Source organism: Pholcus phalangioides, unplaced genomic scaffold (genome assembly GCF_987345545.1).
Source record: "Pholcus phalangioides strain wild (caught in Gottingen) unplaced genomic scaffold, Ppha-v1.0 ptg000022l_1, whole genome shotgun sequence".
Taxonomy (NCBI): Eukaryota; Metazoa; Arthropoda; class Arachnida; order Araneae; family Pholcidae; genus Pholcus; species Pholcus phalangioides.
This window is the reverse complement of record NW_028301615.1, coordinates 9272972-9292550: the sequence shown is the minus strand read 5'-3', so window position 1 is coordinate 9292550 and position 19579 is coordinate 9272972. Positions and strand designations below refer to the sequence as shown.

At 39.4% G+C, this 19579-nt stretch overlaps 1 protein-coding gene and 1 pseudogene across 5 annotated transcripts in view; one reads left to right on the top strand and one right to left on the bottom strand.

Annotated features, from left to right (window-relative positions):
* Positions 1-344: 344 nt before the first annotated feature.
* LOC149069435 (uncharacterized) lies at positions 345-5522 on the top strand. Its single transcript, XM_089250061.1, has one exon. The coding sequence runs from the start codon at positions 345-347 to the stop codon at positions 5520-5522; it is 5178 nt and encodes a 1725-aa protein (XP_089106187.1).
* A 7802-nt stretch (positions 5523-13324) lies between these two features.
* The window catches only part of LOC149069433 (toll-like receptor Tollo pseudogene), a 105796-nt pseudogene continuing 99541 nt past the window's right edge, over positions 13325-19579 (bottom strand). For all 4 annotated transcript variants that reach the window (XR_016195050.1, XR_016195051.1, XR_016195053.1 and 1 more), the window contains one exon: positions 13325-17806. The product of XR_016195050.1 is annotated as a toll-like receptor Tollo pseudogene, transcript variant X1 (transcript). The remainder of the gene's footprint in view (positions 17807-19579) is intronic.

Here is a 19579-nt window from a genome sequence, read left to right as displayed (position 1 = left end):
CTTTGGGAGAGGGTGGGGGGATCGACCTCTCCGGGGGGGGTCGGTCTTTCCTTCTCTCTCTCTTGCAGCGCGCTCCTCAATGGGTTGAGTTTGGGTTCTCTACTTGAGAGACACGCACGTACTTTACGGGGCCTCCGTTCGCCCATCTTAATGATTGTTTCTAAGCTGTTTTTAAGCAATTAAATTAGTTATTATTGTTACTCCATAGTGTTGCGAACTTATGTGACTCGATTCTCTGTCTCTGGTGAGAACTAGTTAGCTACTGAAAACAAACATACAGTCCACGAAAATACATTGGTCCGTCGGAGCACCGGAGGTAGTGGAAAGACGCCATTCAAACCACTATGGAGCGCATCACCGTCCTAAATAGGAAAAGAGGGACTATCAAGGCGAAAGTCTCACGTCTTGAAGGACAGCTAACTGATGATGCTGAACTGATGGACATCGTTCAAATTCGCAACAAATTGAGCAGTATCGCTGAAATCGCGGCTGACACCAGAAATCTACGAAACGACTTCCTTGAAGTGCTCAAGGACGAGGAGGTAGAAAAAGAGGAAGAAGAACTCCTTTGTCTTGAGGACAGGATAGAAGGAATCAAGGTTCGACTAGATAGACTTCTCTTAGATGAAGTGAGCATAGGCTCAGAAACAGAATCATCTGGGAAGGCTCAAGGCAGGCGAGGGCTACAAATGAAACTCCCTGAGATCCAGTTAGCCAAATTTTCTGGTTCATTCGAAGAGTGGAACACATTCAAGTGCCACTTTACTGCGGTCATCGGCAACAACGGTGGACTTTCGGATGGACAGAAACTGCTTTACCTACGATCATCGCTAGAAGGAGAGGCAAAACATGTGGAAACGCCAGATGACACCTACTCATCACTGATGAAGGCCTTGGAAATGAGATATGAAAACAAGCGATTCATAGTGAACAGCCACATCAATGCCATTATATGTTTCCAGAGGCTAGAAAGAGAATCCTCGAGGGATCTCAGAAAGCTAGTGGATGAACTTTGCAAACATCTTAGAGCACTGAAGCTCGTCGGATTGGGGACCGACAAGCTCTCAGAGTCGCTTCTGATAAACATCGTGCTTCAAAGGGTTGACAAGGAAACAAGAAAGAGTTACGAAATGTCCTTATCTTCCAATGAAGTGCCTGAGTGGAAGGACTTTCTAGAATTTCTCCAAAAACGTTGCGCTGTGCTAGAGAACATCGAAAGATCAAACATCGATTCTTCTTCGGTAAGAGTGAAAGCACCAAAATATGCCGGAGGAGTAAAAAATTTGGTGTTGGAGACAAAAGAGCGCGAATCTTGCCTAGTTTGCTCCGGAAAGCATGCAATTTACAAATGCCGGAAATTTCTGAACATGCCAACGGGGGAACGCTTTCATTTAGTGAGAGAGAAAGGTCTATGTTTCAATTGCCTCTCGAATTCACATCGCATAGCCAGTTGTCAAGCAAGAAGTTGCAGCCGGTGTGACAGAAAACATCACACCCTTCTCCATAGGCAAGAAGTAAGCGACAATACGTCAAAAGGGAAAAAAGAAAGTGAAAGAGGTCGGGAGGAGAAACAGGACAGCGAAGAGAAAAAGATGACCCCTTCAGCTGAGCTCGACCCTCCAAGTTCAACATCGGGGTGTTTTGTTTCGGATAGCTGCAAGCAAACGCTATTGTCCACGGTGGTGATAAGCATCATGGATATCAACGGGGAAAGGAGACCCTGCAGAGCACTTCTCGATTCTGCCTCACAATCGAATTTTATTACCATCTCATGTGCAAGATCGCTGGGGCTGAAAGAAGAAAGAACACATATATCTGTGTCCGGGTTGAACGGAGCAACAAACATCATCAGCAGGAAAATACGAGCTACGATTGTTAACGAGGAGAGAATTGCTGAGGAGATAGAGCTGCTTTTAGTTCCGAAGATCACTGGTTTAACTCCAATGAGGCCTGTCAACGTTGCCTCCCTCCGTCTTCCAAACCACATAAAGTATGCGGACGCCAATTTTCATTCTCCTGGAAAGATTGATGTATTGCTCGGAGCGGAGAACTTCTTCCAATGGATAAGGGAGGGAAGAATAAATTTAAATTCCGGGCTGTTACTCCAAGAAACCGTTTTCGGCTGGATCGCCACTGGCAGAGTCCCACAAGATGGGAATAATATTTCTACGTGTCACTTACTGACAGAATCCTTAGAGGAAAACTTGAAAAAATTCTGGGAAATAGAAGAGGTGAATGACCTCTCCCCTTGCCTTAGTCCCGAAGCCATTCAATGCGAAGAAGATTTTTTGCGTAGCTACTCCCGCAACAACGATGGTAGATTCATTGTCAAGATGCCGCTGAAGGTAGACGAAAATGCTCATCTTGGACATTCAAGGAGGACCGCTGAGAGATGTCTCAATTCTCTGTGGAGACGTTTCGAAAAAGATCCAAATCTCAAAAAATTGTATGTGGACTTCATGACGGAGTATAAGGAACTACATCACATGAGTGAGGTTACCGATGAAGGTGAGACAAGCAAGGTGTATTATCTGCCTCATCATGGAGTCTACCGGCCTGAAAAAAGTACAACAAAGCTACGGGTTGTATTCAACGCATCGAGCCCTACATCCACAGGTGTGTCACTGAATGACATAATGCCCAAGGGTCCAGTGGTGCAAGATGATCTATTCTCAATTTTGCTCAGATTCAGATCGCACAAGTATGCATTCACAGCGGACATCGAAAAGATGTACCGGCAAATATTGGTGGACGCAACCCAACGAGACTTGCTGAGAATTCTATGGAAAGATTCTCCTCAAGGTCCCAACAAAATGTTCCAACTGAACACCGTCACATATGGCACGTCCAGTGCCCCTTTCCTAGCAACTAGGACTCTTGTGCAATTAGCGCGGGATGAGGGAATGCGATTTCCTTTGGCAGCAAACTGTTTGCTCAATGATTTCTACGTCGATGATGTCCTAAGTGGTGCATCGAGTCTGGAAATAGCCAAGAAGTTGCAAACGGAGCTGATAGAGCTACTCCAGTGTGCACAAATGAACTTGCGCAAGTGGTGTGTGAATGTGGAAGACTTGATGCCTGCATCACCAACCTACAGTGCCCAGGATTATCCAGTGCCAGACGGAACCGAGTCTACTGTGAAGACCTTGGGACTCTGTTGGAACTCCACTCAGGACTACTTCTCATTCAAGGTAACCCCTAAATCTTCTCAGTACACAAAGCGAGCTGTATTATCTGGAATCGCTACGATATTTGATCCTCTTGGCCTTATCGGCCCCGTCGTTGCTAAGGGAAAAATATTCATGCAAAAACTATGGCTACTTAAACTTGATTGGAATGAGCATTTGCCTCACCCCCATGCTAGAGAGTGGCATAAATACATTTCGGAGTTGCACGAAATAGAGACCTTTCGAATTTCCAGATTCGTTGGCATAAATCCTGAAAATACGGTTGAGTTGCATGGGTTCGCAGATGCATCTCAAAACGCTTATGGCGCAGCTGTTTACATCAGATGCATTTCTCGTTCAGGTGACATAACCGTCAGGCTGTTGTGTAGTAAGTCTAGGGTTGCACCCCTGAAATCGCTTACAATACCAAGATTAGAGCTATGCGCAGCACTGCTATTGTCCAAATTGATTCGTAAATCAACAGTAGCATTACGAACGTCCTTCGGAAGAGTTATGTTGTGGTCAGATTCCACTATTGCTTTGGCCTGGATCGGCACTTCGGCACACCAGTTGAAGACCTTCGTTGCGAATAGAGTATCAAGCATACAGGAGCTGACCAAGGAATATCATTGGGGTCATGTCTCTTCGTCCCAGAATCCTGCAGATCTTGTATCTCGAGGCGCAAACCCTAAAGAATTGCTTGATAATTCACTGTGGTGGAATGGACCTGAATTTTTGATGCAACGCATTGATGTTCCTCTCCATGATTGTGAAGATAGTGTTACAGATGCTTCGTACTTGAAGGAACTAAAACCGATTGCGGGCACCACACTGACCATTGTCAACGACGAAAAATTGTTAGATTATGTCCTGAATCTGTCGAATAACTATTGCAAGCTTGTGAGAATTGTTGGATACATTCTCAGATTTGTACACAATTGCAGAAACAATGGTTCTTATCGAAGCGGGCCCATTTCAAGTAATGAATATGAAGGAGCAGAAACTACACTGTTGCGCTGGATTCAGCTTAAGGAGTTCTCGCAAGAAATAAATCGTTTGAAAAATAGTAAATCTCGTCACCTTAAGGGGTGTTTGAAATCCCTTAATCCGTTTATTGATGACAAAAACCTTCTTCGCGTAGGAGGGCGACTCCTCCATTCTTCATTAGATTTCGATCAAAGGCATCAAATCATTCTTCCAGCGAAGAATAAGTTGACTGTTCTAATTTTTGAATTTTTCCATAAGAAGTACCATCACATCGGGCCGCAAACATTGCTGTATTATGTTAGACAAAGATTTTGGCCGATTAATGGAAGGAATTTGGCCAGAAAGGTCGCTCACAATTGTGTTGCGTGTGTAAAACAGAAACCAGTGGTGGTAGAGCAGTTGATGGGAAATCCTCCACCGGAAAGGGTTAATATGAGCTCACCATTCACCAACACCGGCGTAGATTTCTGTGGTCCTTTCTTCGTTAAGTATAGGTTTCAGAGAAAAGGTGCTCTTCATAAGGTTTATGTGGCAATATTTGTGTGCATGGCCACCAAGGCTGTTCATATTGAGATGGTTTGTGATCTAACATCAGAAGCATTTGTGTCAACTCTAAAGAGATTCTTTGCCCGACGTGGCAAATGCAAAACACTATTTTCGGACAATGCCACAAATTTTGTCGGCGCCCAACGGGAAATAACGAGACTTCACAACCTGGTGAAGCACCCAGACGACAAGTTGGGAAATTTTCTCGTCTCAGATGGAATACGTTGGAGATTACTCCCACCCAGGGCCCCACATTTCGGTGGGTTATGGGAGGCTGGAGTCAAATCATTCAAACATCATTTGAGGAGGGCAGTGAGCAACTCTCATTTCACCTATGAGGAATTCACGACAGTTATTACCGAAATTGAAGGTATCCTCAACTCTCGTCCCCTCACCCCAATTTCATCGGATATCAATGATTTTGAAGCCTTGACTCCTGGGCATTTCCTAATCGGGCGCCCAATAAATGCTATGCCCGAACCTGAGCTTATCGGTGTTCCCGAGAATAGACTTTCTAGGTGGCAAAGAGTGGAAAGGGTAACTCAGTTGATCTGGAAAAGGTGGAGTTCTGACTACCTAAGTAATTTCCAGCAACGTAACAAGTGGCAATTTCTGAAGGACAATGTCAAGCCAGGAATGATGGTCATCTTAAAGGAGGACAACCTTCCCAAGTGCAATTGGATCCTTGGAAGAATACTAGATGTAATCCCTGGACGCGATGGCTGCATCAGAGTAGCTAACGTGCGTACGGCCCAAGGCACAGTCAAAAGACCTGTTTCTAAACTGTGCATTCTTCCCGTAGTTATCAGCACCAATTGTTAGACAGTGACCAATTGGAATTACTAGTAAATATTGCAAACATTTTATTTAATTCATTGTGCACTTCGCATTGATTCGTATTTACCTTTAAATTGCACATGTCATATGTTTGCATAATTTGAATTCATCTGCAACTTATGTATAGTATGCAAATCATTAGTATGTATAGAGTGCAAATCATTATGTTAGTATTTTTAGTATGATAATCATTAGTATGTTTAGTATGATAAATCATTAGTTTGTTTAGTAGGATAAATCGTTAGTATGTTGTATAGTTCAAGTGTAGAGTAATGTGATACGTAATTTGAATGTGTTGAAATATAAATATTTCAAGGCCGGGCGGTATGTTAAAGCCCGTGCGTATCCATGTATTTGTGGTTCGCCGTGGGGGGGCGCTTTGGGAGAGGGTGGGGGGATCGACCTCTCCGGGGGGGGTCGGTCTTTCCTTCTCTCTCTCTTGCAGCGCGCTCCTCAATGGGTTGAGTTTGGGTTCTCTACTTGAGAGACACGCACGTACTTTACGGGGCCTCCGTTCGCCCATCTTAATGATTGTTTCTAAGCTGTTTTTAAGCAATTAAATTAGTTATTATTGTTACTCCATAGTGTTGCGAACTTATGTGACTCGATTCTCTGTCTCTGGTGAGAACTAGTTAGCTACTGAAAACAAACATACAGTCCACGAAAATACAGTCCTTATATTATTTATAGGACTTTTATTATTTTTTGTGTATTTGCCTTATTCGTTGGTGTCTTCTAAATATTCTTGGGCAAAGTGGATCAACTCTTCTATGTTTTAATGTATGCTCATGTAGAAAAGCAAAAAAAATTTCATTAGTTAGAAAAATTTAATTTTTTTTTCATTGGTTTTTTTTATTGTTACCAGTGCAAAAGCGCCAAACATAGAATTAGCTTCTGTCGAATAGAACTTCACCACACAGTTCTTCGAATTTGTCTTTTCCCCTCATTTTTATGGCAACCTGAGAAGGAGAGCAATTCCTTTGTCCAGTGCATCCGAAATCCCATCACCCTCCTTGTCAAACCACTTTAGACAATGGAAGAGAGCAACCGCAGGTCCAGCCGAACCGTCATCAGGGTGTTCAAACCTTTGCAATACATGATGGCAGCTTTCCGGTTACCCCAACCGTCCAAAAAAATGTGGATTTTCGAACGAAATGTGGTGTTGCGAACGATTCTTGAGCTGTTTTCACCGGACCCACCTGGAATCGGTTTTTTCAACGAACACAAAGGAAAGAAAGGAACACAAAGGAAGTTTGTGTACCCACGAGCGGATTAGAACTACTGCAGGGGGTCGTGCGTTGCAAGATCTGCCCGCTAGTGTATACGCGCCTTAACATGTGTTTTGCCGGATCGAATTCTCTTAAAATATTAATATCTAAATAAATTTCAGCACCATGACTGTTTAATGCGTCTTCAGGTAATCTACATGATCCAATAATGGGGAAAGATAAAACTTTATCCTTGTATAAGGGGTTTTTATATTTTTAATTTATTTTTGAAAGGGGAAGATCATTTTTCACTCTCAACTCGTCATAAGTTTTTAGTTCGGTGCCTTCGATTTATTTTAAAAATACGATGTATCACATTAATGTCTATGGGAATATGATTAATTAAAATAATATGAATCTCCAATAAAATGCAATTTTCATAATCTTTTCTTTTTACTGTTTATTTTGCCTTTTTGTTTCTATTCAATAGCTCAGTTAAAAATGTAACCTAAAAATGCTACTACTGTGCATTAATGAGATTCAATCACACAATTTAACTTAAATACGTACTCCTATAGTACTAACTTTATTTTTAAAGGGAGAGCCTACTGCTCGTCTCCTTTCCTGGTTAACGACTTATTTCGTAATACAGTCACAGAAAAACGCTCGCTACAATTGGCGTACAAAATAGCCGCCAACTCACATAATTTGATGTATCGGCCTAACAGTTTCGTTCATCATTATCATAGATCCGGGACATTTCGAAAGTGTTTGAGGCCCGTGGGCGCTCGTCTTAAGCTTTACATGAGGAATTTTGATTTCTGAATCAGTTCTGAGGTGCTCGAGCATCTTCTGACAGGGACGTAGCTAGCATTTTTGCCACACGGGGCAAAGAGCATTTTTGCCACACGGGGCAAAGAGCATTTTGCCACCCCCGTGCCTCAAAGTACTGGAAGTGCTCGAGCGTCCTCCGCCACTGTGTATTTATGGTTTTGCTGCCTGTAGGCTGTACAAATTTCGCTACCCTTCTTCCGTTCCACTCTCATATTCTTGAATACGTATTACTGGAAATATATGCCGCCCATCCGAACCTTCCGCTATGTAGATGTAGTATTGAGAAAAAAAATATTAAAAATAAACTTTTTTTACGAGCCGCGATAAGTCATCTCTCTGGCCTATAGTATTTAGGAAAATAATCACTTGGGCTGTTTTCTTCCCCTCTTCCTTTTCAAATACAAATACAAATACAACGCCACAACAGGCAAATTGCCCAACGAGGTGGCTGCATCATGGATCCCCGAGCCCCTACCTACTACTGCTACACCACACCCCCCACCCCGCAGAACCCCCCAACGAATCGTTACATGCGGGAATGTGCGTGTACGTGTAGTGCAACCTGACGTAAAGTTTTTTGTTTTCTGTGTAATGCTTGTTATGTGTAGTGCTGTCATCTGCCCCCAGTTTTACTAACTATGAGTGAAGTGTTATGATTGAATGATTTATCGTTGTAGGACTGTTGCTCTCTGTGGCGAGACTTTTTAACGGGGAGATCGGCTCGCATTTGCGCCGATGAAGTTGGGAACCACAGAAAACCAACTTCAGCCGACCACCACTGTGGGGTTCGAACCCGGATCCTCGCATCACGAGTCCGGCACTATAACCACTCGACCACCACAGCAGGCTTTTGTACCTATTACTTTGCTTTTAAAGTGGTATGCGTACGAAAATTTGAAAAAAAAACCAGTTTCGAATTGAATTTGAAATCTAAAATTGTCTGTGCTCGAGTTTTTGTTCTACCTGGACTGGAAGTATTTCCACAATATTTTAATATAAACAGCTGAAAGGCATTATATATGCTAATGTTTTGCATATATAATGTTTTTCGCAAAAAAAAAGTCAGATTTTTTCAAACACCGCTTGTTCAAGTGTCTTTAAACATTGTGTCTCTCTCAGCACTGAGGCATTACATGTTTTGGCATGATATTTTTAAAATTAAAATGCCGAGAAGGAATTTTGGGGCCCAAGATATGGGTAGATTTTGGTTACTTTTGCAAAAGGTTCCATGTTGTTGAAGTTAATATTCGAAAACAAATAACAACTGAAGTTGTAAAAGCTCTCGTTCAATTGTATAAATATATCCACAGAATTTGAGGGGAAAAAATCGAGTTCCTAAAGTGAATAGTAAATTTTTAAAAGATTTTTTAAAAACGGGGATGTTTTTCATAGGAAAGCATTGGAAGCCACGGTTTGTTTGGGCTTACTTGGTCCCTTTAATAGAGAGATCACTGGCTTCATCTGGCAACCCAGATTCCACATGCTTTTTCAACGGACACGCTGGTCGCGTCACCTCCTGTTATTCTTTCCTCCATGGATTTTACTAGCCCTGTGTAATTGAAATTCGCTGCGCTAGTTGAAACCGGTTCGCTCGCCAGCTACTTTATTCGCCAGAAAATAGCTAGTAAACTCGCCCAGTGTAATTGAGCCTTTAGACGTAGGTTTTACAAAGGCGAGTTGGTAAAGCTCGAAATACCCATGTAAACGTTTTCAAGTCAAAGACCGTTTTCAATGAATCAATAAACCATCATCAGCTTATTAGTTCCTGCCGCTTATTAATTAATTGATATTTGTAATTGTCCAATAATTACAATTAGCTACTAAATAAAAAATTAACCAACGTGAACTTGTCAGTTCCTGACGCTAAATATATAAGTAAATCATAAATTTATGAATTAATTGATTTAAAGTTCATACTGCTCGGAGTAAACTAAAAAGTTTACTTTTTAATTGATTCATTAAAAACGGGCTTTTACTGTTCAGAGTAAATTAATCGATAAATTAAGTAATTATCGTGGAACTAATAAATTCGTTTTGGTTAGGTAATTCATTTGTTAATTATTAATTATAATTAGTAAATTGTTATAATTATTCATTAATAAATAAATGACAGAAACTAATGTGTTAGCATTAAAAAAAGGTAGTGACTTGCGGTAGTGAGCATTAAAAAAAGGTAAAAGTCAGGAATGAAAACGTTCACAAACGTATTTCAGGCTTTTACCAACTCGCCATGGTAAAACCTAGGTCTTAATAACGTTAGCAAGTAAAATCGCCGCTGGTTGAAAATAATTTAATTAAATAAATAAATTTTCGTAAATTCTAGGTTTTACCAGTCTCCGGGCTTTTACCGTAACATATATATCGTTTTTGTAACTATAAGACATGCGTCATGTGAAGAATGAATTAAATTAACGTTAAATGGGATATTTTGTTTTCTAATATGTCTAACAATTGTGAAATAAAACATTTCACATTTCATACCCTGGAGGATTTTAAATTTTTTTTAAATTCATCTATGGTTATTGATCATAAATCAATATTATCAAAACTAAATACTGTACATATTCGCAGTGTAAGATCAAATTTTAATTTACTTTTATCATACCTAGATTTAATAATTAACGAAATTGACGTTCTTGTTTTGTCTGAAGTATGGGTTTATACTGATGAAGTTGATTTTTACAAAATTTCAGGTTTTAACTTAATTTCTTGTTGCCGTGATTATAATAGATCTGGAGGTATTTTTGTGTACACAAATAAATCCTGTTCATTTTTTATTAACGATTCATTAACCATTCTTACCGCCGAAATGATTGTTTTATCTTTAATTGAATTACAAACTACTATACTCTGTCTACACAGATCTCACTCTTACTCAATTAACAATTTTGCCGATCAATTAGATGCTATATTGAGAAATGTAAAATGCAAAAATTTTATTTTCTTGGAGATGTTAACATTGATTTATTAAGTTCTGATTCTAGTGATATTCAATATTACATTGATATGCTTTCCAGCCAGGGTCTATTACCTTTAATTAATGTTGTAACCAGACCATCATCGTAATCCTGTTTAGATCACATTTTTATTCGTAATTTAAAAAACATTACTAATATTCATTCTTCTGTATTTACTACTGATATAAGTGATCACTATCCCATTCTTTGCAAGTTTATATTTTCATCTAGATTAACGGCTGCTTTAAATTCTCCTTCTACTGTGAAACTTATCGATTATACAGCTATTTCTTCCTATCTTTATAACCATAGTTTTAATTCTCGTTCAAATGACCCGGCCAAGGCATTTGATGATTTTATTCTCTCCCTTGAAATAATTGTTAATAATCATTCCTGTTGTCACTTGGTAAATTCGCGTAGGACTCTTAATAAATGGTTTACGAGAGATCTTTATGAACTGATTAAAATCAAGCAAAAAAAAAAGCTGTATTTAAAATCCAAAAAAATATCCATTGGATAATTTGATCTTATCTGCATACAAAAGTACAGTTTCCCATGCTAAATTAAAAGTAAAAATTGCCAAACAAAATTTGCCAAGCAATTTCACCGATGCAATAACCCAGACACGAAATGGAAATTTATCAATAAATTATCAGGTAGTAAAGATAAACAATCGAAATTGCCTTCTGTATAACTAACCTGTAACCTTTCTCTACTAGCTAATAATTTTAACTCACATTTTATAAATATATCTCGTTCTAATTGTGTTATACCTTTTGACTTCAAGTTCTTTCTCGTAATCCAAATTCTATTTTTTTTCTCTCCTACTAACCCTCACGAAATCCTTCAAATTATTCGAAAATTATATACTTCTGCTTCCTCTGGTATTCTAAACTTCCCTATTTTAAAAATTCTCCCTTTTTGCACAGTCTCCACTCTGTCTACTCTTATCAATTCTTGCATTTCAGAAGGTGTTTTCCCGGATAGTTTGAAAATTGCATTAGTTATTCTAATTTATAAATCCTGTAATTCTAACGATCTTAATAACTACAGGCCTATTTCAATCCTTAATTCTGTTTCCAAGCTGTTTGAAACCATAATAAAATCTCGACTGTTCCCTTTTCTACTTAAATCTAACTCCCCCCCCCCCCCCAAACAACATGGATTTCTACCTGACAAAAACACAGAATCTGCTCTTCTAGATTTTACTTCAACTGTCTGTACTAATATTGATAAATCTTACAAAACAGTTGCTATTTTCTTAGATATTAGAAAAGCTTTCGATAGCGTCTCTCATTAAATCTTGATAGAAAAACTTAGTTTCTGTGGTATAAGAGGTGTTCCTCTTAAACTTTTGCGATCTTACCTCAATAATAGGTACCAATTTGTTAAGTATGGTGATAAATATAGCAATATTATGAAAATTATTAATGGAGTCCCTCAAGGCTCTGTTCTTGGCCCTTTATTATTCCTCATTTTCATTAATGACTTTTGTAACATTAACATTGTTGGTAACATAATAACATTTGCTGATGATACAGTCATTATTTATAGTGCTAAAAACGACCAAACGTTGACTAATATGATTAATCAAGACTTAATTAAAGTACGCAACTGGTTTTTAGCTAATAAATTAACTATTAATGTATCCAAAACCAAATTCATATATTTTTCATTATTTAATAACCTTCTACATAATATTAATACTGTTTTCCATGATTCTAACTGCTCCCTTAATGATTGTCATTGTAATCCTCTTGAACAAGTATATTCTATCAAATATCTTGGTGTTTATGTTGACTCTAACCTTAAATAGAATTCTCATATCACAAAACTTCACAGTAAACTTCGTCATTTGTTGTACAAATTTTTTTACTTCAAATTTTATGTCAATATCTCTTTTCTTTTAGTCCTCTCTCTCCGTACTACTCATTTTTTCACTCTCAACTACTTTATGGTCTATCCGCCTGGGGTAGTGACTACATTATTAACTTATATCCTTTGGTCACTTTGCACAAAAGAATAATTAGACTGATAACTAATGATTATTGTGCTCCCTCACTACAACTTTTCCATTCTCTAAACATATTAAAACTTCGACATCTCCATTTCTTCAAAACAATAGTTATTTTGATATTTATTATATTTATAAAAAGCAACATTCTTTACCTTTGAACACCTTTCGTTCTTCTGCAAGAATAAACTCCACCTATTTACTCCATAGAATCTATAAAACGATTGGTAAGAAACATTTTTCATATCTTATCCCTAAATTCTATAACTCTTTGCCTAATCAACTCCCTAACAATACTTCTTCATTATTAGTTTAAAAAAATAATTAAAAAATTAAAATGCTACCTGTTTTCAATAAATAATATTGAAGAGTTTTTTTAGGATGAATTTCCCACCTCTCTATAACTTCTTTCTTTTACCTTACTACATTTGGACTAACTTTTCATTTTAAATAAACTTCTCTCCCCTTACCTCTACAACCGAAATATTATCACCACATGCCTGCGGCCACCATGATCTATCATGTTATATTGTGTTTAGTTTTTTTTTGTTTTCTTTTTACATTCTGTTCACTCATGTTCTGTCAATTATTTTTTATTTATTTATTTTTATGTTTATATAAGTTTCATATCAAATTGTAAATTGTGATAGCTAGTAAGGGCCATTTGGCTCCTTGGTAATTTTTTTTTCTCCCCTTTCTTCTGTATTCCTCAATTCGGACTAATAAAGTATTTCTGACAAATAAAAGAAATTGAAGTAGTCTTTACACACTTAGTTTTCTTTACCGCATACCTGTGTCATTTTTATTTCGCACAATAAATGTAACAGTGAAAAATGAAAAGCAACAAAATCACGTAGACAAAGATTTGATACATATATATCACAGACATTGTAACGCTCGTCATCTTCGTACGATGTGAACAGCATTGAAAGATGGCAAATTGAGAACGAGGAAGAAAGTCATTGAAAACACCGTTTTGCTGGCCATGAATTTCGAAAGCATCGAAGAAAAGTCTAATAGACAGCATGAAGCTAGTACCCTGCACCAGGGCCGGAACTAGAAGGGTGCGGGGGAGGGGAAGCTTCCGTGGGCAACAAAATTTAGGGAACGGCAATTCTACGTGGAAACAAAGAAAACCATAACAAAATTTTCGAATTTTAAAGTTGTGAGGGCGGCAAAATCATGTTTGCCCCTGGAGACAAAAATTCTAGTTGCGGCCCTGTCCTGCACAGAACAGAAAAAGAGCATAACGCGGCTTTTGTTCAAACGAGTTTGACGGAATTCGAGAGAGAGTACCTTTGGCGTGATATCTTTGGATCTAAGGAAGCGATATTATGTTTTTGGTTATTTGGCATCGAATACCGAAGTTTTTCCCAAAACCTTTTGTCCCCCCATCTGAAGATCGGCGCACTTTTCAAACACATTCTCGCGTCGGAATCGATCAGTTTGACGGATAATTTATCCAACGCTACGACGACGATCTTGTGGTTGCCGTTGCGTCGAGATTCCCGATAAGAGCTCTTTAACTCGAAACGGCACCAATCATTTCGCAAGAAATGCTCGGATAGCACGATTATAGTTCGGTGACTACACTCGATGGCCTCAGTTATGGCATCAGCTAGGTAAGAGGGTAACGGCAGATCTCTGTATCTCAAGCAAAGTCGGTACGAGGGTGCTCCACACTCCAACTCGGGGGCGAGCAACTGCGAAACAAAATTTTCGTCTTTTTTGCTGTAAGACACGAAAGCATCGAAGAGTTTCTCGCTATCTGCCACGAAACGTCTTGCCGCAAACAACCTATGGAACCACATGTTCAGATGACGTCTGAATATAAATACCAGGATCAGCGCTAGCAGCGACAAAAGGCCGACACTACCCGCAATTATGGTAACGGGCGTATTATCGGTCGTGAGGACTGCTTGAAAATGAGTAACGTCGGAGAAATTTGAGCATAAATAAAACTGATGCCCGTTCGGACCAACAGTTACCGTCACGTTATCCCGACTGCACATGATGGATTCCATGTCAACCACGAATATGCTGGTCAAACGAAACCACTCGACGAACGACACGAGATACGAGCATTCGCAGTTGTATGGATTATTACCCAAGCGAACTTCAAAAAGACGGTGGTTCCAGTTCAAATTCACCATTTGGAATTCGGCTATACTATTATGATCTATGTGTATCACTTGCAGCGATCTCAGGTTCTGGAAAGTGGTGTTCGAGATAGTTCTGATCTTGTTGTTGGACAGGTAGAGCTCTTGTAGCAATACCAGGGTTTCGAATTCGTATCCGTGAAGTTCGGTCAACTCGTTTCTTTCCAGATGAAGTATTCGAAGGGATAGTAGTCCGTTGAACGTGCGGTTATCAATCACGTGGATGTTGCTGTTGTTCAAAAAAGCGATTTTCATGTTTTTTCGCCCAATAAAAGTGTGACTGCTGAGCTTACGTATGTCGTTACCATCCAAATACAGTTCTGTCACATCCATTGGTATCACGGATGGCATGGAATGGAACTCGCGCCTAGCACAGTCAACGATGTTCGTATTCCACGTCTGATCAGAGTAACAAGTGCAATTGTCGGGACATACCATTTCACAGTCACACGCGTCAAATTCACAGCAGTTGCAAAGCGCGAAACAGTGACTGCGATAGCTGCACAGGAAATCGGACGGCTCAGACTGAACCAGCGGTATTACGGAACGATGACGCGTGAATGATAAATGGCAAGCAACGTCGTTAGTGTCGACTATACGAGGGTACAACGTGGCTCCGTCCAATCTGTTCATGAGTTGCAGCCACTCCATACCGCAATCACAAAAATAAGGATTACCCGCCACGTAAAACTCGGGAAATGGTTTGCGAAGCACTTGAGAACTCAGCCGAAACGCATTGATGTCCAGAGATTTCAGCCGATTATTAGTTACGTCCACCACAGAAAGGTTTGTTTTCGACACAAAGGTGAACGGACTGATGTTACCGATGTAGTTATATGATACGTTTAGCACTCGAACGAAGTTGGGAAGAGATGCCGCGTTCAACTCTTTGATTCGATTGTGCGACGCGTCTAGTGTCGCGAGCTCGAGATTAGATTCCAACTCATAGTAATTGCCGAGCGCGTCGATTTCGTTCTCATGCAAGTCGAGTGAGCGGAGCCCCGTTGGGATCAGAGCGAAGTCAAACCAAGAGAGTCTGTTTGAAGAGACGTTGAGAAGTTTCAGTCCTCCGAGATTCATGAATAAACCATTGATATCCGACAAAAAGTTGAAACTCAAATCGATTTTCGTTAAAGCTTGCAATGCATCGAATACTCCATGCTCTACCTTGTAGATTTCGTTGTGCGACAGAAACAAGGTCTGCAACGAATTCATCGCTCCGAACGAACCTTTGCTGAGGTTGCCGATATGATTGTGAGACAAATCCAGATCGATGAGCTGTTGGAAGTCTTCGGACGACGAATTGAATGCTGTGTCATTCGTCAAACCGTTATTCGCGATGCTTAGGATTTTGAGAAACTGTAGGGAACTCAGAGCAACAGGAACGTTTCCGAGTGAATTGTCATGAACATCCAGCTCTTGGACGCTGCTGCAATTCCGAAAAGCGTCCGAGTGTATGCCGTGAATATTATTGTGAGATAAGAACAGAGAGTTCATGACGTAGAGCCCGTTAAGTGTATACTCGTCGACGTATTCGAGAACGTTATAACTGAGGTCGAGAGTATGTAGGTTATAAAGAGACGAGAACGCGTTGTCAGCAACGCCACTGATCAAGTTGTGTGATAGGGACAGCATCTGCAGCGAATATTGGGACTGGAAAATCGAGGCATTGATGATGTGCAGTCGGTTGTGATCCAGTTCCAATATGACGAGGCGGATAAGGTCGACGAACGCATCGGTAGCCATAGAATCGCTGGTAATGTGGTTGTGACTCAACTTCAAAATTACGAGTTGCGATAATCCATTAAAGAAGCCGCAGGGAATCCACGTCAAGGAATTGTTTTGAAGATATAGTTTCCGCAAATCGGAAGTGTTTCGAAGCAAAAAAAGCGAAACAGAATGCAGCTGATTGTGCGATACGTCGAGTATCTGTAACCTGTGAAAATGGCGGAACACGTCATTTTCTAGGGTTGCAATGAAATTGTTCCGCAGAATTAAAACACGAAGTTTTATGAAGCTCTTCAGTGAATCACTTCTCAGATTCGCTATTCTATTATGGGACAGATCCAACGCTATCAAGTCTGTCATGCAGTGACCATCGCTGAATGTCGAATTCTCGTCATTGTTAAAAAGTTGCGCAAGGTTGTTGCGCGTCAAATTTAGGGTTTTCAGAGAGTTCAGATCACAAAAGACGCGGCGTGTGAGCCTATCTATCATGTTATAGCCGAGGTCTAAATATTCCAAAGAGCGAAGATCCGAGAAGCTCCTGGGATCAAGAGCCAGAGTAAAAGAGCCCCATTCGTCGTTGTGCGTTCTAACTGTCAAGTTTCGTAGCTGTTCCAACCCGAAAAACGCATCGCCAGGGATCTCTCGAAGTTTACATCGTACGATATCGAGAGACTTCAGGAAACGTAGGTGATAGAACGACGATGGCGACAAGGTGCTTTCGAAAAAAAGTGGTTCGCACTCCAAAGATAGTATCGTCGTGTGATCCGCTTGTAGTAGGCTGAAGTTCGTCGCCAGAACACCAGAACTGATGATAGTTTCAAGGCAGCATTTGACGGAGACGTCGTTCGAGTTCAAAGATGTCCATTCACAATCGTCAGGTGCACTGTAAGCACTGCAATCGACCGGACAAGTGCTGAAACTGATCACTAGTAGGATCATAATTTCCAAAGCGTGAGCAAACATCAATGATGCCGATCTCCAGTTAGAAGTGCCATGACTTGTCATCGTTGCACAATTTCCACGGTGCACGACATGCACACAACAAGATCGCTTCGCAACTCGTACATTGAAACATTGCAAGTAAGAATGCATTCTTATCGTGTATTTTACATCGGGCTGGAATTCCAGAGGAAGAGCGCGCTTTTTGGGAAGTGAACAGAATACGCAACTCCTTCTCTTCTTATCGTCGATTCCGGCATGGCTTCATTTGTTTATATCCGAGAAGACGGATAAGAGCCGAATTTTTATTCGTCTACCTCGTCCCATCCTAGATTTATTCTTTTGATTCGTTTCGACAATTCTCTTTCTCTCACTTTCCTGCGAGGAAAATAAAATCAGCGAATCACCTTGCATGAGCTCAATCAAACACCTGATAAGAAAGAAAGAGAAAAAAAAAAAACACGGAATGAAAACTGATCGATAATTTCTTTCAAAAACAAAAACTGCAAATATAAGAAGTATTCTACATTTCAGATATGTTACATATTTTTTGGAATACAATGAAACTTCGCTACAATATTCGATAATTCCCCCAAAAACGAAAAATCCCTCTACATCGATATTTTATTAAATCATATTTGGTATTGCCTATATTCTAATGATACACTCCTCTCGATACCTTCCCTTTACTATGATAAATCCCTCTACAACGATATTTTTTATTTTCGCCTTCAATATACGCATTTTATAATTCCTCACTAGTTTTTGTTCTTTCGAGGGTGTCCAATTGCATCGGTATGTTGCGCTATCTACTCTTCAAAAGAGTTAATAAAATTGTCGAGAAGCTATATGTATATATATATTCTGTGTACAGTAGAACTTCGTTAATTTTAATTTTGGATAATTCGAACTTTTACGAACTCTCCTTGAGTTTTCTATCTAAATTTAATGTTAAAATCTCTTGTTTAATTCGATATTTTTTCTCGAATTTTTTGGATATTTTGCAGTTGGGGGGGGGGGGGTGATCATGTTTTTGTATGAGCAAAGTTAGTTTCGAAAATTTCTACAAGAAGTCAGACTTTTATTTTCTCGATACAGTTTTTAAACAACAAATTTTTAAAGTTCGGGATTACAAGAATTTTTTAAAAGTTTCATAAAAGTTCATTTATAAAACTTTTATGGTGTAATCCCATCCTAATAAAAGTTTGAAAATCCCGTTTTCCCTCTACTCTTTCTTTGATAATTTAATGCCAATTTTTAACATTGTTCAGCTGGAGTGCATAGAGAATGTGTACCACTTGATCTGAATCTTTTTGTCGGCATTAAGTATATGGAGAATATCGGAAATTACAAATTTTAATACGTTAATGAAAGTATATTTCCTTTATAGCATAAGAATGTTAAGCTCCGTTTCGTAACTATATTTCCTTGCAAAAAAAAACAAAAAAACTAAGCACCCCTAAAAAATAATTCGATCGTCTCGAAATTTCGCATGCAAATTTCTTTATACCAAGTATACAAACGATTGAACTTTCAAGGCCAATGAATAACTTCAGTCATAGCGCGCTACTACTGTGAAACTAGCATTGTATAAAACAATCGCAGACGGCTTATCTTTTCTCGTTGTCGGCGTTGCATTTCCCTGGAGACAAAACCAATAATGCCGTTACGACGTTGTCGAAGACCTTACAGTCAATTGGACCAAGGAGGATATAATACTACGGAGGTAACATCAGGCACGAAAATTGAAGCTGTTGTGGCAACCCTATGGGCTGACAAGTAAGCCCAAACAAACCGATCTTTTCCTTACCCTTAACATGTGTTTTCCCGAATCGAATTCTTTTAAAATATTAATAACTATAAGGGGGGGGGGGGGGACGTCGTGTCGGATGGTACGTAGGCTGACCATATTTCTTCGAGAGAAATACGGGACATCGGGATTCCAAATACGGGAAAATACGGGACATCGCCAATTATCGCCAAAAACGACGCCAAAACCAAACAAAGTTGCCAAATATTGTTGATATTACGGAAAATCACAATGGCGGGAAATGATGCATTACTACAAGTAGCAGTGGATTAAAATGTATTCCACGAAAAAAAAACGTTCACCATGGCAAATGTGGGAGATTAATATTCTCATATATAATAGTAATTATCATAAAATAATTTCTGAGTTGAAAAATAATGTTAATCTTTGACT